Here is a 25,610-nt window from a genome sequence, read left to right as displayed (position 1 = left end):
CTCACAGATGAACTACCGACGATCTTCACACCAAATATCTGAAACTCACCTAACAGTGTCACCTCGCCTGAATCTGGTACACCATTGAGCTTTTCTCGAGAAACAAGCCAAGTGCCAGGATACAATAGATATTCATCAGGTCCCAACAATTTCTCCAGTCGCAGGTCAACGTGATATCCAGACTGAACCCTCTTGCATGTTCTTTGGGCTCCCAAGAGGGAACCCGGCAAAAGCGTCAAGCATCCTTTTAACAATTCAATATCCGAGGACCGAAGCCCTATCATCAAGTTTTCTTTTACCACACGTACTGTGCAGCTACCACGTATAAATTCCAAGAAGTTAGTTCAACAAATGAATAGATGAGCTCAAAACGTTGCATCTTCATATACAATTCGAAAAGCACCTTATCAATTCAACTGGTGCTAAAATATCACAGGTTAACTATATCAACCGCATTCTATGCTTCCCCAATCCTTCCAAAATTTTCTAACCCGTTCCAACAATACTCTGAGAAATCAAAACAAATTTTACGCATCAGATCATACTTCTGGTGTATCAAGAGTACCTGAAATCCAAGTCATACTGATTTCAGCACAACATGGGGCAACTGGGAAGGTTATATCCAGACCAAGCATCTGCTACAGCTTTTGGCCTCTCTGCATTACCTACTAGGATGCAACAGTAAGAGACAGGTCTCGCAGTTGTTGGGGATCGATACTTGATGGTGACCTTGTCAGAGAACACTGAGCAGTTGTTGTCTTTGGGAAAGCAATGACATCTCTTATAGAACTGGCACCTGCCAACAACATGACCAGGCGATCCAGTCCATATGCGATCCCCCCTACAAACAATATACACACAGCTCAGAGACAAAAAGATTGTATTCTTAGGTACACTAAAACTGGAAAGGAGGAACAGAATAAAAATTATACAGCTTGGGGCTAGCCGTTCAAATCGGAGTCCAATTCTGAGCCAGATGCTAAATAAAGCAACAAAATTTACAAGCTGTGGGGTTGTCTACGGTGAAATGCACCAACCATGTGCTTCTTATTAGGGAGTAAGATAATAAATATACGAAAGAACCTGAATAGTAAAATAACGTTTATTCCTGTACATTCACTAACAGCTTGACAACTTTCACGATGGAATATATTGTTTCTCAAAAAACAAGTAGATACTAATGTCCCAGCTTGTCAGAAAGACAGGCAAGCATCTTCCAACAAACAATCCACCATTCTTGTACATCATATTGACTAAATCATTAAATTAAAAATATGACCTAATTTAGCAATAGGAATTAGAAGTAGCTTATCAAAGAAAACAAACATCCCAAAATTCTCAATTGATTTGCTACTTTCCTCAGTTAGTTGGGCAGCAAGCAAGCATCTTTCAACAAAATCACCCACCAACATTGTACAGCATGTCTAGCTAAAGCACTTAAATAGAAAACATGACCTGGTTTTTGCATTGTAACAAATTAAGCAGAAGTCAACAAGCAGCTCACCAAAAGCCAATCCCAGCTATTCCAATCCACAAGGTCAGGAAAAATCTTGCCTTTACTATGTTCGATTTTATGAAAATGTAGGAAGCGAAAAAGAGAAATGCCTCTAGGACTGAAGCTAGGAATAATTTTACTCGACAGATGCTTCGTCATGGCAACTCCCTTCTTTTCTATTTTCTGTTTTTCCTTTCTTTTTAGGTTCACTTAGTCTTTCACAACTCTCCTCAGTCATTTTGTTGCAATGTGCAGTGAAATTTAATGGAAGAATAATTCCAAATGCATGTTAGGAGAAGTACATTTAACTGCACATACCCGGTTAGGTGAGAAGGCTTTAGATCATGTTAAGGGTGTCATGAGACACTCCATCTTAGAGATCTAGTCATGGGATCGTGTCTCTCATGGCACACTCTCTGGTTGCACCCTAGAAGTGCAACTGTTCTAAGTGTAAATTTGAGATTTTTAAGATAAAAGTGTCTTACTGACCAGTTTGATTCACAAGGTGTACTTTTTAGATGGAATATCCCAAATTGTACTTTTGAGCTAACTCAAATTGATGCTGGTATAGGTGCAGGGTGGGTGCTGATACCGAAAATTTTAAATGCATGGTTATGGGGTATGGTAGGGTGTGTGTGTGTATCTCTATCAGCATATATATGCAAGACTTATTGTTGCATTTAAGAGTTTTTTAAAAAATTGCCGTTTTCTAGCACTTATTTGCAAGTTTCTTTTTTCGCTACAAACAGCTGAGGTGGTCCTCTTCATTGAGAAAGAATAAGGAATGCTATGATACAGATATGTGACAAAACAGCTAAGGAACGAAAATAATACATTGACTACCTAAAAACAGGTTAGTCAAGCAACAAACATATTGTGGTGAGGTGTAATATACGTAAAAACAAGAAAATGAAAAATTTTGTGATACTTTGAAGTTAAATACATTTATCATCATATCATCACGAATAACATCACAACGTTTTCCCATTGTCCCACGCAACAATTCATCTCCCCATTCAGGCATAAGTGTTTTGTGCATATATGTGTGTGTGTGAGAGAGAGAACAAGAGAGAGAGAGCAAGAAATAGGCATGCCTGACTGCAGAGAGAAGGGGAGCAACAAATGTGCCGGGATGGGTTTGTCCATTCATGCATCACTCTCTCATATATGGCCTTTCATCTCCCAACCATCCATGCAAAGAGAGAGAGAGAGAGAGATAAATATGCATGGATGGGTCGACCCAACCATGCATATCACTCGCTTTCTCTCTCCTCTCACTCACTTTCTCTTTCCTTTGAATTCTAAAACCATAAAGAATGCTTTACAGTGCTGTTCTTAACAAAATTGGTGAAAATTTCACAAGTTCCTCACCTTTATTTAATTAATGGACACCTATGTCACATGGGTGCGGGTAGGGTATGGGTTTGGGTACGGTGATACGGGTTCGGACACAGTAATTTTTAAAATTGTGGGTATGCGGGTACGGCAAATTTTATATTCTCAAAAATGATAAAATGAAAAAAAGAGCATTAGAATCCACAAAAATTCTCAAAAGTAAAGAAAAATGGGAGGAAAATATAGAATCATAGTGGAAAGGAAATATAAAAGAAAGGAAAAATCAAAACTAGAGAAAATATTAAGTTTGAACATATAATTAAAAATGTTTTAAAATGCAGCCATACCCATGTACCCATGTCGCCATACCCACGTACCCGTGTCACCGTACCCAAGTACCCGTGTCACCGTACCCACGTACCAACACAGGTAGCTAGGCAAATTACACGTACTCGTGTCACATAGATGGACATGAATGCTGGAGATATTTTCAAAATAATGTGATACTATCACCCAAACAAAATGTAAGAAATTTGAAGCTCATCAAGATAGTTTAATAATACTACCAATTCCAATTTCTCATAAAAATATCACAAATTTTCCTAGATTTTTATAAGTTCACTTTTTAATTTTATTTTAAATTTTTTTGTTTCTTTTAACGTTTTAATAATTATTTTAAAATTTTTCTAATGTCTTTTGCAAAAAAATTAATACAATAATTCATAATTTTCCTAGATTTTTATAAGTTCACTTTTTAATTTTATTTTAAACTTTTTTTTTCTTTTAACGTTTTAATAATTATTTTAAATTTTTGCTAATGTCTTTTGCAAGAAAATTAATACAATAATTCATAATTTCATAATTATATTACTTTTCTGTATATTTTGAAATTTCTCAAATTCCTGAGATTTTCTTAACAAAAACAAACTTCCAGATTAATACCCAAGAAAAGGTTCACCAGTAGAAACCTCAGAAAGATTTTGGCAATACGAACATGAGATTATATTTGTGACTACATAACCTACTGCCTAGAAATTAAATTCATGTTCTTTGCTAGAATGAAAATGTATGGCCCATAGACCTACATCTCCCACTTAAACAAGGAAGCCTGAATATGCTCTATAAAAATGGTTACAACAGTTAGGAGTAGATATGCTGTGTGAGTGCATGTGTGTGTGAGAGAGTGTCATGTTTCCTTTGACGTGTAGCATTAAGTAGAAAAAACGAGGAAATGACGTATACATCTCTTGACAGTAATTAGCTTGGAATTGGAACATTAAAGGAAAAAGAACAGAGAAATTAGCCTAGAGGGGTTGGTATAACCATATAATGCATATTTAGCTGTCACAAAAGCAGTCTGAGTTCAAACCCCATGGGTTCACTTTCTGTGCCTGCTCAAGCAGGTATAGGCCCTGACGGTGAAGATCCTAGCCACAGGGTTTTAGTATGCCACGAGCGTGACTAAATCTCACATCCTGGGCATGGTTATTCATGTTAGAAACGATAGAAAGAAGAAAGAACATACCATGTGGAGGAGCACCCATATCAAGCGCTTCTAGAAGATAACCAAACTTCTCTTCAGCCTGAACAACATTGCAGTCAACATAAAACATTAAACAAGATTAACATTTCCCATTTGTCAGCAGGAGACAAAATATGACAACTATCAGTCTGTTAAAACACCATTCCACTTTCCAGAAAAATAATAGCCACTAGGCATCTTCTAAACTAGGTAATAAATAAAATTGGGCAAAGATGACAGAAATAACACAGGTTTCCCACCACTACATTGAGTAGGTAATGAAAAAGAAACCAACAACGTTTGGCTAGGATGACTGATTGATTGTCAAAATCAGAAGTCAGACACGAGTCAGCAAATGATCTAAAGAGTAACCAGGACAAGTTGGGACTAGTTGTTCGAAGTCTGTCAAATAAAATAAAATAAAAAAAGATAAATACGCAACAGTTAATTGTTAAAGTTCCAAAACTATCAGTATGGATCATAGAAATCACATAGTTAACCCTGTATATATTAATCTTCCTAACATTTTTTTCAACAGTTAATTGTTAAAGTTCCAAAACTATCAGTATGGATCATAGAAATCACATAGTTAACCCTGTATATATTAATCTTCCTAACATTTTTTTTTGTTTATTAGAACTGTGATAGAAGACAGTTTTATGACAAAAAGTGTTAACATGCAGTGACTGTTGATGATTTATGTTTGCTTTTTCAAAAAGTAAAAACTAGATTAGTACTCTTAGGTTGCAACTTGTGGCTAGGTTTTCAAGTGCTAGAAATGTAAATTAGAGTTTTAGCAGTTGCTTAAGTTTACAAAATTTGATCTTTCAAACTTTTAATTATGTTTATCATCATATTATGGAATTCTATTGTGGTAGTATTATTTAACATCTTTAATTTTTTTCTGTTGTAAGTTGATAGCCGTAGGCTTTACATTGAGAAGTGTTTCAAGTTTGCTGTTAGTTCTAACAACTGACATTGTATTTTGTTGGTTGCCACTCTTTTGGGACCACTTACTTTGCCTAACAACAGCTAGACTCCAGGCTTAACTCACTGCCAAAGTTGCACCTAGCATTTCTGACAACATAGTAGGAAAATGCTTGTACCTGTTGAGGAGTGATACCAATAACTTGCAACACCTTTTCTTGAACCTCTCGCTTGTAAATCCTTAGACTCCCCCCGCCAATCTAGTTTGCAATAGGATATCACAGCATAACATCATCAGAAAAAACTGTGACAAAACTGATGATCCAGAAAACAAAAGAACTAAAAGAATATAACTAAAACATAAGACATACCTCAACTCCATTGTACACCATGTCATAGGCAAGAGCCTTGGCTGCAGGAAGGTTGTCCATATCCTTTGGGTTTGGTGCAGTAAAAGGGTGGTGCAGAGCCTGTGTTCCAGATTATTTAGCTTATCATAATTGCTATAGGAATAACTGAACTATTCAAAGAAACTTGAATATCATAAACTTTCAATTATGAGACAAGTGGGGTGATGAATTTTTCTGCAGTCCAACTAGTTTTATGGGTGACCATCACATAATTTTCATGGACAATTGACATGAATGACACATTTTCGTTGAAATTTTTGTGTATGTGCTGGAATCTGTTAAGAGAATATTAATCACATCCATAAGTATGTAAAGCCATGTTATGTTGATTCCTTGACAGATCTAGAGAGCCGAGATGCCAGTGTCAACACTTTTGAACATCAAGGTCATTAACCAATACTCCTTCACCCTCTACAACTAGCACATAGGTGTTGGGAAAAAAAGATGCCCAAGGGAACAGATAAAAATTGGGGGGAGAATTGGAAATCACTACACCACATGCACAAAGAAAATACAATCACCAATACATGCAATCCAGCGTGCACTTACATATTTTTTCACTTTTCAATTTTTTTCTTATTTCAAACATGAAAAAGGGCAGTTCACTGTGTGTCAGCTTTGAATCCTGGAATCTGACATGTATTAAGGCTTTCATAGTTCAAAACAAATTAAGTGTCTGAAAATGCATCAAATTTTCTAAGCTAAAGCATAGCCTTCATCAAAGACCACAAAGAAGGACCTAAGCCATAGGATAGCGTTCAAACAACTTAAATCCAAACTAGATTGTGCATACAAACACACACACACACACATATATGTATATATATGAGTGGAAAATTTGGTATATCCCAGACCACTGAAGTCAGGGATAAAAACCAGTCCTCTTAAATTCTTGTAAGAAATACTCTAAACAACATATTAACATTTTTATGTGTTTATAACTTTATAGATACTAATTCAACATAGAATATAGTTCAAGTTGTTTTTAAAGAAAACATTGGCCTTTATACTATTAAAAATTTGAAGTCATAAGAGCCGTTCATTTTTCGATGGCTATAGAAGAATGTTAAACTCAGAAAATGACTTAGTGTATGATTCTCATCAAAACATTCCTAAGAATCTAAAATCATATCTATGTGATTGGATCATACAAAGAAGTACTTCAATACTCAATTCTAAGTGGTCTGGTTCTTGTCCCTGACCTAGTGGTCTGGGATCTACCAATTACTCTACATACATACATATACATATATAATAATATACACATGTGCGTGTGTGTGTGTGTACGCCATGTCCAAGTACCTATCTATTAAGAATTTAAAACCTATGTAACACAGAGACAGCTAGGAAGATGCCGCACCCATGTCATCACGGCCAGACATGGGCACAGCTCCGAACTTGCGACGGACATGGTCAATGCCATGTCAGATGCGGTCCACACACCCATGACTAAAGTCATCCACATCTTTGACTTAGTCCTTTTCCAATTTTTTTTAGGTTTAAATCAAATTGATTGATTTACATTAATTTGGTATGTTTACTACTTTGTTACCAGCCTACCTTGTGTCAACTAGACAATATACAGAACAAATCATGTCCCAGCAAATACACCTGTTGTGATTAGACTGTAAGAAACTTGCCAACAATTTTGCCATCCTCTGTAAGTCATTCGCGGGTACGGACAGGGCAATGTTAAAAATTTTGGGTACGCGGATACGGCAAATTTTATATTCTCAAAAATAATAAAATGAAAAAAAAACATTAAACTAATAGTTCACTCTTACAATCTCGTAAGAAAGTTTGTTTTATCACAAAAATGTTGAGTATTTGAAAGGATTGTTCATGGAAATAATTGGATGCGTCACAAAAAAATGATAAAATGAAAAAAAAAACATTAAATTAATGTCCAGATCTGCGTGTTGGCGTATCGGAGCGGGTACATGGGCTAAACCCAAGTATCCGTGTGTCTTAGGACATACTTGATTTCTTGTTCCAAAACAACTCCTTTCATCTAACATGACCTTTCCAGGGGACCTCTCCGTTTCTTGTCCCAAAATGATCTTATCCATCTCCTACAACCTTCCAGAAGACCAGCCATTTGTCATTTAATAACAAAACTGCATGTAAAATTTTCTAGCAAGAAAATGACTAAATATCTGTGGTTTGAGATCAGCTTTTTTTAGTTTTACTTGCACAAGCATGCATGCTGAAATGAAACTTTACACAAATGGATGCTTGACCAAATATTTTTACAAAGACAAACAACAATTTTCTAAACTGCCTGCAGAAAGCAGAACCAGATGACAAGCCCAAATGTTTATGAATGAAATAACTGGAATAAAGATGAAACAAGCACAACTGACCTCAAACCTTTGCTCGGAGCTGTTCCATTCAAACATTGGAAAGTCTGTCACCCACAGGATGGAATGCTTTGACTGACAATATAGAAGAAATATTATGTGACTCATACTCCACAAAGTAAGAGTATAACCAAAGAAGGAAAATTCAGTTTAACTAAAAGCATCTTCAACATCAGCTATTGCTGGTTACTGAACAATTAGCACCTATTATAAGATGATGGATTTATTGCTCAAAGCCTCAAAGAAGATCTCTGAAAGACAGCAAGGATACATAAATTGGCATACTTCATTTTTTCTGTAGTTGCATTTTCATAACAGCATGTCAAGCATCATATACCATGATTGTATCATGTTCAGCTGCTGATTCGTCTTTATGAATGAAGGAATAAAAACTTTCACAAGTTAACAAAGAATATAACTGCCTGAATGAGACAGACTAGAGATCTCCTTCAGGATCAAACAATTCCTTCTCTCATTTGTATGTGTAATAACATCAATAATACCAGGAATGACTATCAATGACCCTTCTCTCTTGCAAATTTTCAGGGTTTTTGACTCATTATGCTATTAATTAGTTCTTAATCCCCCTAGATAATCTTAGTAGAATCAAAGTAGCAAATTGCTTCTTACAAAAAGGGGAATGGGCTGGGCTTTTTCACTTGGCATCATGGAATTGACTCCAATTACAATAGGGTTATGTACATTTTGACATTCTTATGAGAAGAGGTCATTTGAACATATGCAGATAGACATAATGTTCTATATAATCCCAGCATAGTTACATTGCATGTTGGGACTAGGAATAGGCATAACTGGACCTGCTTTTTGAATATCCTTCATCATAACCCCATCATCGAGTGCCCTGCATATGTTCACAACTTCACAGGGCTGTTGAACCACCAAGCATCTGTTTGTTGTTTCTCCAAGCTGCTTGGCAGGGTTGGTGTCCATTATCCTGATGGTTTTCTTTCATGGCATGCTCTCTCATTGCTCCAGCCGTGTGTTGGCAGCTGCAGATTATACCTCCAGGGGGCCACCCTATGAGGCCAGATTATACCTCCAGGGGGCCACCCTATCAGCCGTGTTTTGTTAGCAAGATCAACAGAGGTAATTTTAGTCCTGCATCAATATACCACCTTCTGATGAATACAGAAGTAAACTTTTAGAACCGATTTGCATTTTTGGTTTTTTTAGCTGTACTAACTTTGATTGAATTTAACTTCTAATGTACTGACATTATTTGAATGAATGACCTACGTCTCAATTCCCCTTCCATCTATTCATAAAATGTTGTGGGCTTTCTTACAAAATCAATCATTTGGCTTCGTTTATGTTAAATAATTTTAGGAGTTGGGTAGAGGCTTTCTGAAATATTAGAAAGTTGAAATGGGTCTACTTAATTGTTTTCTTATGTTTAGTGGACTAAATGTGTAAATTTGGTAACGCACCCTAATATCTTTTAATATGAGATTAGGATCACGTGAATGCAATCAGAAAGTTTCCTCTCTCTCTCTCTCTCTCTCTCTCTCTCTCCCCTTTCTTCCTCCAATATTCAACATGGTATCAGAGCAATGGACCTAGGGCTGTGCGATCTAGGGTTTCATGCCTAGGATTCCCTCCTCCTCTCATTTCTCCTCTTTTTCCAAACTAGGGTTTCACGCCTAGGGTTCTTACTGTTTACAAAACAACACGCCTAGTTGCTGTTTACAAAACAAGCAAGTATATTGGTGGGTGGAAAGGGGCTAATCACATTTAACATGTAGACACGTGATTAGCACCCTTGTGTTGCTGTTGCAGTCGTTAAGTTGCTGAAAGATGTTGCTGTCGTTAAGTTGCTGAAAGTTATTGTAGTTGTTAAGCTGCTGCCGTTGAAGCAGTTTGAGCCAGATCACGTTGCTGAAATGGTGTATCAGATCAGACCTTGCTGCAACATCATATCTGACTTAGGTGCTGCTGTGGAAGATGTTCAGGTCAGAGAATGCCTGATCTGCTAGGGCAGTCTGATCTGTTTAGTCGTGTGGTGTCTGGTGGATTCCCACAAGCAAAGGTATGTCGTGTTAGCAGGTTTCAGTTGTTCCCTGCATCGTTGAAGTGAGACAGGTTTGAAATCGTATGGAGTAGGCAGGGTTCTGTTTTTTCATCGTTGAAGTGAGACTGTTTTTTTTCTGTTGTCAAACTTGTGCTTGTTTGCTCCTATTATCTACATCTGAAAGTGTTGCCTGCTATCCACGTCAGAAAACAGTTTGCTATTTTTGTGTTTGTGTTCAACCTGTTGCACATCATTTGGTTGTGGACTTCATGTTCTATTACAATTTTTTTTCCCTATGGCTGACGGTAGTAGGTCAGAAGGGTCTAATGAATACAAGATGGCCAGTAAGTCATTCTCCTATGGAACCACAATCAAACTTGATGGTCCAAATTATGAAATCTGGTCTAGGGTTTTTACGATGTCTGTGGCTGGTCATCAGAAAAAATATATTCTTGAAGAAGATGAACCTCTTGAAAAAAAGGGAAAATATGCTACATGGGATGAAGACAATAACATTGTTATGTCATGGATCATGAACAGTGTAGAATCCCGTATAGCTCCAACAATTGCATAGAAATATAGATATGTGGTCTTTCTTGAAGAAGACATATTTGCATGCCACTAATGTTATTAAGATTTTATAACTGGAAGTCTGGAAGAAGAGCTATGTAACATATGACAAGGAGATCAAGATTTGTCACAATATTTTGCTACATTGACTGCTGCATATGAACGGTTAAAAGCTCTTCACCCACCTTGCAAGCACTGTTATGCATCACATTTTGAAACTGGTATGGTAGCAAAGTTTCTTTCTAGGTTATCTTTAGAGTATTTTGTGGCGAAGTCTCAAATTCTCACAAGGCAATGACCTTCTAGACTTAGCAGATACTTATAATAGACTGAGTTGTCTTGCAGTCACTCTTACTCAGTTTATGCATGACACACTAGTCTCTGCACTTGTGATATCCGAAGGACATGGCTATAGTTCTTTTGTTGGAACTAGGAGACGTGGTGCAGGACGTGGTGCTAGACGTGGCAGATTTCAGTGTTCCTATTGTGGTAAACTAGGGCATTTAGAGGACCGTTGTTGGGACAAGCATCCCCATCTCCGTTCTGTAGGATGTGGTGGAGGGAGAACGAATGCAAAAAAAGGGTCTTCATCTACTACAACTTTCTCACAGGCTACAGCTTCTATGGCTGAGTCTCCTACCTGTTCTCTTATACCTTCATCGTATTCTCTCAACTTAAGCAAGGAAGAATATGATCTGGTTCGACCAGCACAGCTGCAGTAGACGCGGCTTTCTCTATTGGTGCCCCTACCAGTGACCCAGGTATGAGATGGATGATTGACTAAGGAGCATCAGGGCATTGTTATAATCAGCCATAGATGTTTTTATCGTTTACCAGGTTCACTACACCACAGCACGTCAGGTTGGTTGATGGCAAGTTGTCCTCTATTCTGAGCAGTGGTGATATCTATCTCACACCTTTTGGCACCATTACATGTGCTATATGCTCCTCAATTTCCTGTTAATCTGTTATCTGTTAAGCAATTGGCTAGAGATTTACAGTGTATGAGTCATTTTTTATCCTGATTCATATTTTTTTCAGGACTTACAAACTGGGAAAATGATTGGTGGCGGCCATGAATGTTGTCCCTGCAGATGTTGTTGCATCCACTTTCACGTCGAAGCCTTCTCCTTTGCAGTGGCATCTCAAACTAGGTGATCCTTCTGTGTCCAAGCTTCATCGCATTTTTCCAAATATTCCTGCTTCAGAGTCTTTCTTATGTGATGCATGCCAGTTAGGCAAGCATACACATAATAGTTTCCATTCAAGTCAGAGTCCATCGATTCGAAGTCCTTTTGATCTTCTGCATGTTGATGTTTGGGGTCCAAGTCGTGTTTCCTTTCGTTCACGTTTCTGGTATTACCTTGTTCTAGTTGATAATTTTTCTAGAGTCAGTTGGGTATTTTTGTTACAGGACAGGTCTGAAGTCCTCTGTATTCTGCAGAAATTTATCAATGAAATAAAAACTCAGTTTGGTGTTATTGTCAAAAATATTCGCACTGATAATGCTCTTGAATTTAAATCTCCAGTTCTACTTCAATTTTATGTCAATCGTGGGATTCTACCACAATATACATGTCCCCATACATCCCAACAAAATGGTGTTGCTGAACGCAAACATCGACAGCTTCTAAATGTGGCCCGCACCCTCATATTGCATACTCATATGTTTGCCTACTTTTGAGGTGATATTATTCTTATTGCATGCTATCTCACCAATAGATTGCCCTCGTCTGCCATCTAAGAACGCATTCTCATTCAAATACTATATCCAGATCGACTATTACCTCCCAAAATTTTTGGATGCATTTGCTTTGCACACATCTTGGGCCCAAACCAAAACAAACTTGCTTCCCAAGCTGTCAGTGCAGATGTTCCATTCTTTGACTCTCGTCCTTATTTTTCCACTTCAAATACCACTGTGTTTGAGCTACCTGCATTTGTTCCTCTTCCTATTCCCCCAGTATCACTTGAGTCAATCCCTCCTCTCAACCACTGTCATGTGACCGTTTTCTTAATTCCCCAATAGTCTATACTCGACGTCAAGGTCTCTCTCCAAACCTCCCACCAGAGTCTTCTCATGAGGTAAATTCCAATTATAAAACTAACTCAGGAAGAAATGATGACTAGTCTGCAGATGATCTACCTATTGTCATTCGCAAGGGCCAGCGACAGTGCACAAGGCATCCGATCTCTAACTCGGTTTCTATGGACCATTTGAGCACAAGTTTGGTACAGTTTGATCGAGCTATGGCTGTAAGATTTTAATATCTAATACCAAACCACCGAATGAACTTAGATGCAAGAGGAGGAAGAGAGAAGTGGGTTGCACGTCCAAGCAAGAGAGAGATGAAAAAGAGCAGCAACAAATGACGTATGCATCTTGTTATCATTATATACTAATTACGATTTAGGGTACATCATAAAATACACAAAATAACAATAAGATTTACAAGTATGCCACCGTCCATGATGTGTTGGGCGTGTGGATCAAATGGGTTGGGTCTGGGTGACCCGATCCATATGTACAAACTTAACAATGGCTAGTCACACTATTCTGACCTCTCACCACCAAGCCTTGTTGGATTCACAATGGAAGCAAGTCATGTAGGAGGAAATGGATGCTCTTCTTTCTAGGGAGACTTGGGAACTGGTGGACCCATCGATGAATTGTGATGTTGTCGGCTCCAAATGGGTATTCACCATCAAATATCACTCTGATGGTTTTGTAGAGTGCTTCAAAGCTCTTCTTGTTGCTAAAAGTTATACACAGACTTATGGGGTGGACTTCTTTGGGACGTTTTCGCCTGTCGCATGGTTAGGTACTATTCGCCTAATTATATCTTTCGCAGTTCAACAGGATTGACCTCTTTTTTACCTTGATGTGAAAAATGCATTTCTATATGATGATCTCTCTGAAACAGTCTATATGCAACAACCACTTGGTTTCGAACAACAAGGAGAGTGTTCCAAGGTATGCAAACTCAAAAAGGCTATCTATGGGCTTAAACAAAGTCCCCATGCATGGTTTCATAAGCTAAGTGAGGTTGTCTCTAAATGTGGATTTCAAAGATCTCAGCTTGATCACTCGTTGTTTATCAAGTGAGGTACTTCTGATGTAGTGATATTGATTGTATATGTTGATGATATTGTCCTCACTAGAGAAAGTACTCAAGAGATAGCTCAGACAAAGGAGTTCCTATAGAAACATTTTGTCACAAATGATCTTCGTCAACTTCATTATTTCCCTGGTATTGAAGTGGCTCGTAGTAATAAAGGAATTGTGATGTCTCAACGGAAATATATTCTTGATCTTCTGCAGGAAACAGGGTTATTGGGAGCCAAACCTGCTACACTTCCTATGAATCCTCGAATTCATATTCATGATGATGCCTCAGAGGCTTTTGACTCATGTTCTTACAGATCTTTGATAGGAAAATTTTTATATTTGACCATCACTCGACTTGACATCAGCTTTTGATGTGAACAAGTTAAGTCAATTCATGGAAAAACCTCAAAAAATTCATTGGGAGGCTGTTCTAATGTGTGGACACAGAAGCATATAGTGATGTTGACTATGCAGGTTCAGTAGATGACATGAGATCTACTATAGGTTTTTGCGTCTTTGTCGACGGGGATCTTATTTCTTGGAGAAGCAAGAAACAGAATGTGGTTGCTAGATCTAGTGTTGATTCTGAATATACGGCTATAGCCCAAAGCCGCAAACTGCGGCTGAAATGTCTTGGGTCAAATTGGTGTTTCTAGAATTGGGGATTTCAATGAAACTCCCAATGAAGATGTATTGTGATAATAGAGCAGCAACCTGCATTGCAAATAACTATGTTTTCTATGAGAGGACGAAACACATTGAACTGGATTGTCATTATGTTCGGGACTTGGTACAAGAAGGAGTCATTAGCACTATTCATGTCTCTTCTGAAGATCAAGCTGCTGATATATTTACTAAGGCTCTTCCCATCGGCAATTTCTTGAGAAGATGTAACAAACTGAGCATGATTGATATCTATGCTCCAGCTTGAGGGGGAGGTGTTAAATAATTCTAGGAGTCAGGTAGAGGCTTTTTGAAATATTAGAAAGTTGAAATGGGTCTACTTAATTGTTATCTAATGTTTAGTGAACTAAATGTGTAAATTTGGCAACGCACCCTAATCACTTTTAATATGAGATTACGGTCACGTGAATGCAATCAAAAAGTTTCCTCTCTCTCTCTCTCGCCCCTTTCTTCCTCCAATATTCAACAGTTTATTCAGTTCATCATAGTCCCCTCCTGAGACTATAAAGAATAGAGTGGGCCTGCTCTCTCCAGAGAGAAGCCCCAACAGATGGGCATGAAAGAATCTAAGAAATGTGGACGTTCTAGAAGGGTGACAAAAATTTTTAAGAACTATAGCTTCTATTTTGTACTTACTTTGCTTTTCCATTTTCAGGATAGGCTTCTGCAGGTCAGTTTTCTTGTCTTTGGTCTAAAATACAAACTGATACATCCTATTACCAAAAAAGAACCAACGCCTCCAAACAACATATTTATAATACTAAGGATAGAACTAATATCGTGTAATTTGAGGTAGAGAATGAACTTTTGATAAGTAGCAATTTTAAGAACAATTTCATAATCTAAAGTGTACTTTCAAGATGTAAGGTGTCGTGTTGTACCACTATTAGATGGTATACAGAACTTCCCTTCATTTGTTTTGTTTTTATTTCTAATAAATAATAATATCCCTTCATGAAGCTCAGTTTTCTTTTTAAAAGGCCTGTTTGTTGTCGCAAAGTTTAGCATAGGAAAAACTAAATAAAAGGAAAAACAATGGCCCAGTTACTCTTTTCTTGGTACAACAGTTCCATGTTTTATGCCAACTGAAAACAGTCTGGATAAAAGACTGTCATACTGTTGTCTTTAGCAAAAAAATAAAAGCAAATAGCTTCTTACAGTAAAGAGAAACATTTCTAAAGTTTTATGCAGAACATCTTATCCCTCAGAAGCAATCTAAAAGTATTCAAGCAAAATGAGCCCTTCCAGATTTTTTTTTTTTTTTTTTTTTTTCAAAAGAAAAAGGGAATCATGTTCAACCAGTCAATCAGACAGCAAAGCCAAGTCAGTACCAAGAAAGAAAACTCAATTTCCAGAAGTAAATCAATATCCATGAAAAAATTATTTTGCAAAACTAGCATAAAGCATTACCAACAAGTAAGCATCCTTCAAAATGTTTTAGAGGCCTTCAAGGTGAGAACTAAAAACTAATACAAAATGAACAACCTACAAGAACAATAAGCAAAGAAGGAAGAAATGCAGAGTTTGATGGCTTACGTGGTCAACCATCCCCAATTGATGAGCAATAAATACACGAAGTCGGTCGAGGGTTCTATTGACAGATGCATGATCACCTAGTGCAAACAAAATAAGGTCCCCAGGTTTTGCTGAGCACAATTTTAACAACTGCCCCCCACTGGTAGATTCTAGACTTGAAACCAAAGCTGGAATCCCTTCAAAATTTCCTGGTTCACAGCAAGCACAGGTTGTTAAGCCAAAGCAGCAGATTGGGAAGTTCACAAATGTAAAAAAAGAGCAGCAAAAAGAAGGAACAAGAAAGAAAATCATTTGTTATGAAGAGAACCTTTCCCTCACCATCATCCAATATCTTGAGAAAAGGCAAGCCTTTTGCCCCAGATTTAATTGCTTCACAATAAATGTCACCCTTTTTAAGATTTGTATTTGAATATTTACTTGCACCACAAGGAACACAAAGTGCTTTGATGATACCCCCGTTGGCCAAGGCATCTGAAAAGACTTTAAAAGAAGAGTCCTCAAAAACTTCAGAGACCTGCAACTCCAAAAGAAAATAGTTTAAACTTCCATTGTCAGGAGAAGCTAAGACAATGAAGCTTAAGTTTTATTGTTTGCTTAGTTCTAAATTTCTAATATTGGCCCTATCTCACACAAGGCTAATGCAGATGCAAATATAGGTAGTGAACTTTCCAAAAGCAAAAACATGGCTAGAGGTGCAGCAAACTTATATGTGCGTCTATACACACTGTGCGTCTGAATTGTGTGAAAAGGTGGTAAGAACAGTAGGTACTACTTTGGAGGACTAGATTCACTTTATCTGTACATCCACACAATTCACTTCATTATCCAAAATTATATGTTTGCAAAAAAAAATGAAATTCTATGTGTAGCTCAGATCTTTCACAATTATCAAAATCAAGGTTTTAGGTTGACTGTGTCATAAAATCCAATCTATTCACCTGATTTTTATGATTCTTTTTTTTCTGAGATATGTAGATTTAGACAATCTGACATCATCTTGTGTGACAAACTTTGGGAACCTGGAATCCAGCTCAGAGGCTAAACCACAGCAATAGTGCACAGTGCAACCCACCCACCCAAACTACTTTCATCTTTACTTAATAAAGAGAGAAAGAGAGAGAGAGATCTTTATTGAATGCACATTCAATGAAGACAGATAGACAAAGCAATCTGGTTGTCATATTCTCCAGATATCAGGACATACATACATACATTTATACATATATGTATATATAATTTATTTTTTTATTTATATGAAAATGGAAATCTGCCGGCTACCGGATGTTGCCAAATGGCTAAATGCAACATAAACCGTCGCTGTACTACAAACCGTTGTTAGTGCTGTAGCATAGTATTTTTAGCGACTGCTTTTAAATATTTTGTCATCCGCCAACATCCGGCAGTCGGCTAATTCAATATATATATATATATATATATATATATATATATATGTGTGTGTGTGTGTGTGTGTGTGTGTCTGTGTGTGTGTGTGTGTGTGTGTGTGTGTGTGTCGATAACCTGTACTTAATGACGAGAAAGAGAGAGACAGATATTTCTCTTTTTATTGAATGTGCATTCAATAAAGAGAGATAGACAAAGCAATCCTACATGCAACAACTAGACTTGCTTTATTTGCTACAATCTGACAGCAAACAAGTCTTCTATGATGACAGAAATAATAAAAAAGGAGTTTCAAAAGACATATATCCTACAAGCATAATAAAGACAAGTAAACAATCATGAACACAAGCATCTACCGCAGACACGCCTACTAGCCTTTATTCATAATGCATGTTATTTTGGAAACGTACAACTTTAAGCTCCAATTCAAAGCGAAGATCTGGTCGATCTGAACCATATCGTCTCATGGCTTCAGCATAAGTAATCCTAGGAAATGGATTTGGAAGCTCAATCCCTTTGATGACAGAAAATACCTGAAATTACCCACTGCAATTTCATCATCATCAGGAAGAATATATAAGGTTTATCATCTGAACTCTACCTAGATTGCATCAATTCTTCAATAAAAAACATAGCAACTGAAGCATAAAATAAGCATTACAAACATGTCTTATTAAATCTTCATTAAGTCTGAGCATGTCTTCAAAAGGAAAGAAAGCTAACTCCATATCTAGTTGTGTAAACTCAGGCTGCCTGTCTGCCCTCAAGTCCTCATCACGGAAGCACCTGAACATAACCGATTCTAGTATCAAACAATTTTAGAAGAAAAAGATGATAAGAGTTCACCATAAAAAATTAGAAAGTTGGGCAACAGATATTTTTATTATTGGGCTGACATTTAAGTACTATAATCAAGACAAACTAGCACAATTACTCAATCTCCACCAATAGAACTGCCGTACTGCAGAAACAAAACCAATTCTGAAAGAGAATGCTGACCTTGCAATTTGATAGTACTTAGCAAACCCAGAAACCATCAGCATTTGCTTAAACAACTGTGGACTTTGAGGTAAAGCATAAAAAGATCCTGGCTTCAATAACCACAAGGACATATGATCAGAAATGTGATAAATCCATGGACATTGCATAAAAGAATATGAACTTATTATGTGAAAACGGATCTTCATTGAGAATCTGCAAACAGTGTGAAGCTTAGAAACTAAAAGTGCCCACTCACACAGTCAACCATGATATAAAAATCAAACCACAAAATTCTTGACATGAACAGAAAGAAAAAGTTTAGGGCATTAGGAAACAAAACAAAAACTTGAAGAGAGGTCATTTTCTTCTACATCACTTCTTGACTCTTGAGCTAAAAATGTTTATCATAATCACGAACCTGATCACAAATTTTTGCAGAAATACAAAGAAACAAGTACAAAGAATGCTTTGAAACATAAAAGAAAAGAAAAGAAAAAAAAGAACATGCATGAAATTATGAAAAGGGACTTTTCTGGCTTGACATAGTATTATGATATTATCACAATATTTTTGCTTCAAGCAATACTTTTGAAATAATATTGTACGAATATTGTTGGTTGGACTAATATTTCCAGAATATTCATAACAGTGATTATTGTGGTCACAATTAGCAACATACAAGATCACTTATGCCCTCCATGTTGGAGAGTGTGGAGCCTGATCCCCAATATAATGGGCTTCCCCTGTTTTTTCCTGCCCATCTGGTGTCTGCCGATAAGGTTGGAGGTCTGAGGGCGGGAGCCCCTGAGATGAAAATTTGTGAGCTAGGGGTAATATTATATTTAGATGCACACCCACACACACTCAGAGAGAGAGAGGGAGAAGTTAGGACTGCACAACACGATGAGAGAAAGATTAGTTATTGGTGCTTTATAGTTATTGCAAAACCAAATATCATGATGACATTTTAAAGGCACAAGACACAGTTAAATGGGCTGTGTTGACCTATAGTCTTTTGAGATGTGAAAGATAGGAAACAATAAAAAGACTCTAGCTCCTGAATACAAACTTAGAAGTTGATGAATATACAATTCTCAATGACAAAAAACTAGATTATATTGGCCGTTATTACAGGAAAATGCAGAATTATCAACTACCACACAAAAGCATATTTGTAGAAGGTATGGATGGGATGAGCTAATATTTATAACACACATTAGAGGTTCAAACTTCAAACTACAAAGTGAACCAGGTTCAAGCAAAAGGGAATAATAGTACCTGAATTCTTGATGGTACAATATAATCTCTGGCACCTTCAGGTGTAGATCTGCATAAAATTGGGGTTTCTACCTATCATATGAGTGGATGAATGAGTGAGAACAAAATAATGCAAAGATTTTCTGAAGTTGCTAAGTGACCATCACAAAAATACTGTACAAAACAAGCAGAAGAACGAAGCTCAAACAACACAGCTTATTGTTAAACAATAGATATCTACCTCCACAAAACTGTGTACATCCTCCAGGTATCGCCTGATGACCTTGACCACATTGTGACGCAATATCAAATTGGAATTCATCTGTTGCCGACGTAGATCAAGACAGCGGTACCTAGCATTAGAAAATGTAGAATTAGCAAAAACATTACTGTTTTGATTGAATAAATTTTGCAACTATAACTTCCCAACACCAATGACAGATTCAGTACCTTCATTTTTACCATATTGCCTTCACCACATACTTCAAAACTAATGCAAGATGATATAAATAAACATTATTATTTTTTCACACAATTGCAAAGCCAACCATTCCACCAATTTCCAGGTAAGAGTCCAATAGCAGCCATATGATATGGTGTTTATCATCCAATTGGTATAAATGTTGCTCAGACAAGAAATTGTACTCCATATGCTCTTTCTAAAGCAAAAACAATTCAGATTCAGATTCCATCAACATAAGGTTAAAACAAGAGTAGTAAAATCATAGACCATTGGGCATTGAGACAAAATCCTATCTGCTCAGAAAAATTTGTGGGATGGAATCAGATATAAATCAACAAACAGAATCAGCATAGAAGCATAGAAATGAAAATGTGAGAATGCAAAGAAACAGGATGCTGTGGAAACTGCAAATATTACATTAAATGGATATAGACACAGATGTAGTGTGACGTGAAGACATGCATATGTGCTATGTTGGTTTTCCTGAAACAGGAGAGGAGAATGAAATGAATGTGAATGTGAACATTGTTAAACATAATAGAATGAGAATGTGTCATGTTCTGCCAATTTATTTGACCCCACAATATTATTTTCCCACTTAAGCACATGTTTCAAATATGATATCATTCCATTGGATAGAGGTGCAATGTGAATCAGAAAAAGAAAGGACTATTTTATAGGATAACTTGATCACAAGGAAGCATGTAGCAACCTCCCTCTTCCTTGGATTTAGATGATAAAAGCAAATTGTATCATAGAACATCACTCAGTTACCTCAATAGCATTCGATAAAGTAAAAGAAAAAAAAATTAGTACAACGGTCGTTTTGTTTAACTTAAAAAGTATTAAGAAGCTAGTAGTTTAGAAGTTAGAACTGTTACGTTTTTCACTTATCAAACTTCATTCTAAAAATTCACACTTTTTAGTTATTTACTTGGTGCTAACCATGAGGTTCTTGCCTTTGTGCTTTACCATTCTCTTCCAGGGGATAATATGTGATAATCATACTTGTTAAAAATGACAAGCAAATGTGAGAATGGGCAAGCTTCCCCCCAAAAAAAATAAATAAATAAATAATTGAAGGACCCACCTTCAGCTCAATAACCACAGACCTGATAGGATTGTGTCTGTGTGTGTATGTATGTATATAGAGTGTGGCATTTGGGTGTGTGTGTGTGTGTGTGTGTAAGGGAGAGGTGGGGGTGGGGGTGGGGGGCGGGGGTGGGGGGGTGGAGGTGGGGAGGAGGAGATTTGAACATCCAATATCTGAGGCTGTCCTGGGTTATCAAGGCTGGATTTGGTTAGTTTTCACAAATCCAACTACACAAATGTAGTCAGATAATCTGAAACTGAAGGATTTGCGAAAAAAAGAAAAGAATAAATCTGATGTGTAAATTGGAGTTTAGGGCTCAACAATCAACAGTCTTGGGTTAAAAAATCATAAAATATGATTTATATGCTCCCTGGTCATATGGTTTTTTATGATCCAGCCACATCCATGCAATTCAATTTGTGAATATAAGTTAGATCCTGGCCAAAATTGCAGGACATTCATGGTTTATATATTGGACAGCCAAATCTAAGGTCTCCGGATGCTATAGTCACAAATAATAACATTTTCATAACATTGCAATAATATTGCCAAAAACAGAATAAAATGAATAAAAAGGAACTTATTTCAATATTGTGAAATTATCATCATTTAGAGTTTCTTACAAAACTATTGTGAATATTTTATTTTTAATATATTTTCAACTTTTATTTTATATTCTTTAGTAAGTATTTTCAATTTTTATTGATGCTTTTGTAAGAAAAATTAGTAAAAAAACTCATGACAGTTATCAATTTTCTTCTCTACAATTATGACAGTCATCATAATGCACTTGTTGTATGGTATTATGCCTAAAACAATGCTCATTTGGGCCCATTCAAGCATCATTTTATCTTTTTACATAATAAAATATATAGGAAAAGAAATACTGTGACCCAATGGCTCAGAGAAGCAAGAGGTGGTCACTGAAAACAAAAATTCCACTGCATCACCTTTTCTTCAAGAAAAAGGTTCCCATAAAAGTATTACCGTTTCCGCTGATATCTTTAATATATTAAAACAGCATTACCATCTTATAACAACAATGAAATATTGCAAATTTGCAACACTTTCATAAGATCACCAAAAAACAAGAAAATGTAGAAAAATGTCATGATATTTATGTGAAAAAATTTCAAGGAACATAGTATCTTTACATTTCATTTTCCCTTTTGTACTTAAAACTTGCAAGTCAAAAAAATTGGAAAACAGCGAGAAAGAAAATTTCCTAGATGGATTTATACTGTCATAAAGGAGGCTCTGAAAAGCAAAGCAAGACAACTGAAGATGACTGCAGCAACTATGTTCAAGTTCAGATCAGGACAACTTGAACCAAGTCCAAACTTGAACAGGATGCTCTTGAGCTCATCGTCTCATGTGCACCTATATATCTGAAGTAGAATATCTCTTACTACACAATAACATGTCACTCGAAGTTAATCAATATCAAAATTGACAGTTATTAGCTAGCATTCTACTCCAGCTGCAAAATTCCATCTTCGTGGTTTGCCTAAATTAACTTTTCCAGTTGTATCTTACATTTCTCTGCCTTTCTAAAGAGGTACATTTCATGATCATATGGTCCACTATTGACTTGCTTCTGGCAATCAAACAACCAGTTGATCTGCCTGCCTGGGATGTCCTCAGACCCTGAATGTATCATGAGGCTCCCCCTGAGTACCTTGAAGTTACCAACCCCACTTGGTCCCCCAGTGACCCCACCATAATGCAAAACATTGTAATAAAAATCTTTCCTAGGTTTAAGGTTTTTGTCAGGTATTAATCGGTAAGTTTGTTTTCCTCAAAAAAAGTCTCAGAGAAACACAAGTGGGGTTTTGGGTTTAGGGATTAGGGTTTTAAAAATGTGCTCTTTATCTTTTGGTGATTTTTTCAAGTATTGTAAATTTTCACGTTTTAATTTTTTTGTTTTCCATATTTTTAAAATTTTAAACACGTTATATGGGAGAATGATGCAAACACTCAGTGATGTAACTCACCAATGCTCATATCTACATCAATTCCTATCTATATGCAAGCAAATCGTTTACTATTAGAACAATTTAGGACCTATAGCATGATTACAAATGGCAGTAGACATAAGCCACCAAAACAAGCCATAAAGCCACCTAAGAGAAAACGATACTCGATAAAAGCCAAACTGGATGCATCTGCTCCTCCATAGATACAATGAAATATTTATCAATTTTATGTAACTCCTGCATTGCAAAGAAAAAATCTTCCATTGAGATATATCATCAATCCATCTACTTCCTTCCAGGAGAGAGAGAGTGAGTGAGAGAGACAAACAGATAGACAGACAGAAATAGAGACAGAAAGAGACAAAGAGAATATTATGTTGAATCTGTCAATATATATATCACACTCTCTCTCTCTCTCTGAACGTCAAAGAAGGAAAGTGTATACTATGTACCAAATGAAGATGAGTCCAGAAAATGAACATATTCGGCAAAGAACATGCATTTTACACACCATGTGGAAACTTAGAAACTGAAAATAGGCACATGTGTATCTCACACAGACACTACATCTCACTCCAAAAAATTCTTCAAGATTTTAAGTACCTCAAGCGAATCTCTTCTGTCACAAATTCCTTAGCGTCCTCAGCAGTAGTGACCAGAAAAGGCAAAGCAGATTTGACAGGATTCAAAATTTGGACATGTTCTGCAGTAACCTGACATAAACACATCAAAACGTGCAATATTTATGGATATGGAATAGATAACAGCTATTGTAATAAATTATCAGAAAATTGCAAAAGCTGAACCCCTTCAATGGAAAAATAGTGAATAGAGAAAACTTCACTTCCAACATAAGATATCTAGAAAACCTAAGGAAAGGCGGAAATATCAAATGATCATGCAATTCCGCATGCCATCAAGTGCAGAGAGCCATTAATGCATGAAACTATCAGAAATCACATACCTTATTTAGATACACTTCACTCGCACAAGCATCTTTTCCTGAGAATTAGGAATTCAGGCACTACTATGGGATAGGTAGAGAGCTCATTTAGCTACCTCATCTTTCATTCATTATTTCTGCAATCTACGACTACCCTACACTACATGGATGTCCTTCTCAAGGTACAAGTTGATAAGCTGCCGATGGCAGGGAGGATGCGACAATACAGTTGAAAATGGAAAGGCTGGGAACCCTTCTACTGAGAGGCATTCGGTCTAGAATTTTCCAACCACTAGGGGAACAAATGAACAGTTGGTAATGGAAAACAAAACATTGACCAACAGAAATCCTAGTTTTCATTCACTGCGCTATGTGTGTGTGATATGAGCGTCATGGCAAGTGATGTGCATGGGACTCGAGGAAAGTTACTTCTTTTTTCTCATTTTGTCGCTATCAACTGTTCGAAGTGGGCGCCTAAACGATCAATATCGGTTCATTATTGGAAAGGGTCCACGAAGACTGCTTAAAAATAGTGGCTTCACAGGGTCTGTGTTCTGGAGTTGGCACGTAGATGCCTTCGTACCAAATCCAGCAGCATTCAGATGGCTTCTGAATGGCCTTGGAAAGGCCAAATCCTTAAAATTTAGTTCCTAGATAAGGCAACTTAGGGAGACTCGCTATTCCGTTGCCAAATGCATCTTGTCCGCTTCCCAAAAAGTAGCTAATCAACCAATCAGATTAAACGTTCATAAACAAAGAGGCTTGTGTTGATCTGCAATGTCTCATCTCACCTCTACATCCCCCGTTTTCATCTTCCGATTAACGGACTCGCTCGGGCGAGACCTGACCACACCTTCGACAGCAACTACGTACTCCAACCTCAACTTGATTGCGACAGAGTGTGCATCGGGGAACTGCTCGGGCAGCGTCGTGACCTTCAAAAAATCAATTCCAAACCGTTGGAAAACACAATCTACGTACCTGGACAATAAGCCATAGGCATGCAAGCTAAACGCCGAATTGACGACGCTAGGCGAGAAAAATGTACCTGGACAAGTCCAGAGTCATCTCTTAGGTTGAGGAACGTAACGGAACCATGAATTCGATGAAGCGCGACCCATCCGCAAAGGCGAACTCTCTTTCCCACATCGTCGACAGTCAGATCGCCGCAGAGATCGGTCCTCGAGACCCACTCGAGGGAATTCTGGTTGGCAATCGACCGAGTGACGGGCTCAGAAACCAGAGTTTCCTGCGAAGACGAAGAAGCGCAAGCAGAAGTGGCGGAGTATCGTCGCTTGGCGGCACCAAGGCAGCGTCGGACGAGGCGCGGGCGGAGGAAGGTCGAATTACAGCCACGCGTTGAGGAAACGAAGAAAACGGGAAGGGAACGCAAAATAGAGGCCGTTGCTTGCAACCGGATCGGCCATGGCAGCATCTTCTGACAGAGAGCGAGGGAGAGGAGGGTTTTAGAGGGAGGACTAACTTTTCGGCAAGACGGAGGCAGTCGAGTGTAGACTCT

The 25,610-nt window shown here is 37.3% G+C and overlaps 1 protein-coding gene across 1 annotated transcript; it reads right to left on the bottom strand.

Annotated features, from left to right (window-relative positions):
• Positions 1 to 339: 339 nt before the first annotated feature.
• On the bottom strand, positions 340 to 25,610 carry LOC116252669 (aspartate--tRNA ligase, chloroplastic/mitochondrial). The gene is made up of 15 exons (XM_031627092.2): positions 25,140 to 25,610; positions 24,883 to 25,026; positions 23,752 to 23,861; positions 19,858 to 19,969; positions 19,638 to 19,709; positions 18,378 to 18,469; positions 18,044 to 18,164; positions 17,789 to 17,911; positions 16,296 to 16,491; positions 15,978 to 16,165; positions 8,053 to 8,124; positions 5,651 to 5,749; positions 5,459 to 5,539; positions 4,356 to 4,413; positions 340 to 841 (listed from the first exon to the last, which is right to left on the bottom strand). Exons 1-15 carry the CDS (start codon positions 25,524 to 25,526, stop codon positions 669 to 671), a joined length of 2,028 nt encoding a protein of 675 aa, XP_031482952.1. The 5' UTR covers positions 25,527 to 25,610; the 3' UTR covers positions 340 to 668.

The sequence above is a fragment of the Nymphaea colorata genome, chromosome 4 (assembly GCF_008831285.2).
Source record: "Nymphaea colorata isolate Beijing-Zhang1983 chromosome 4, ASM883128v2, whole genome shotgun sequence".
In the NCBI taxonomy this organism is placed as follows: domain Eukaryota; kingdom Viridiplantae; phylum Streptophyta; class Magnoliopsida; order Nymphaeales; family Nymphaeaceae; genus Nymphaea; species Nymphaea colorata.
This window is presented reverse-complemented; position numbering and strand designations above follow the sequence as displayed.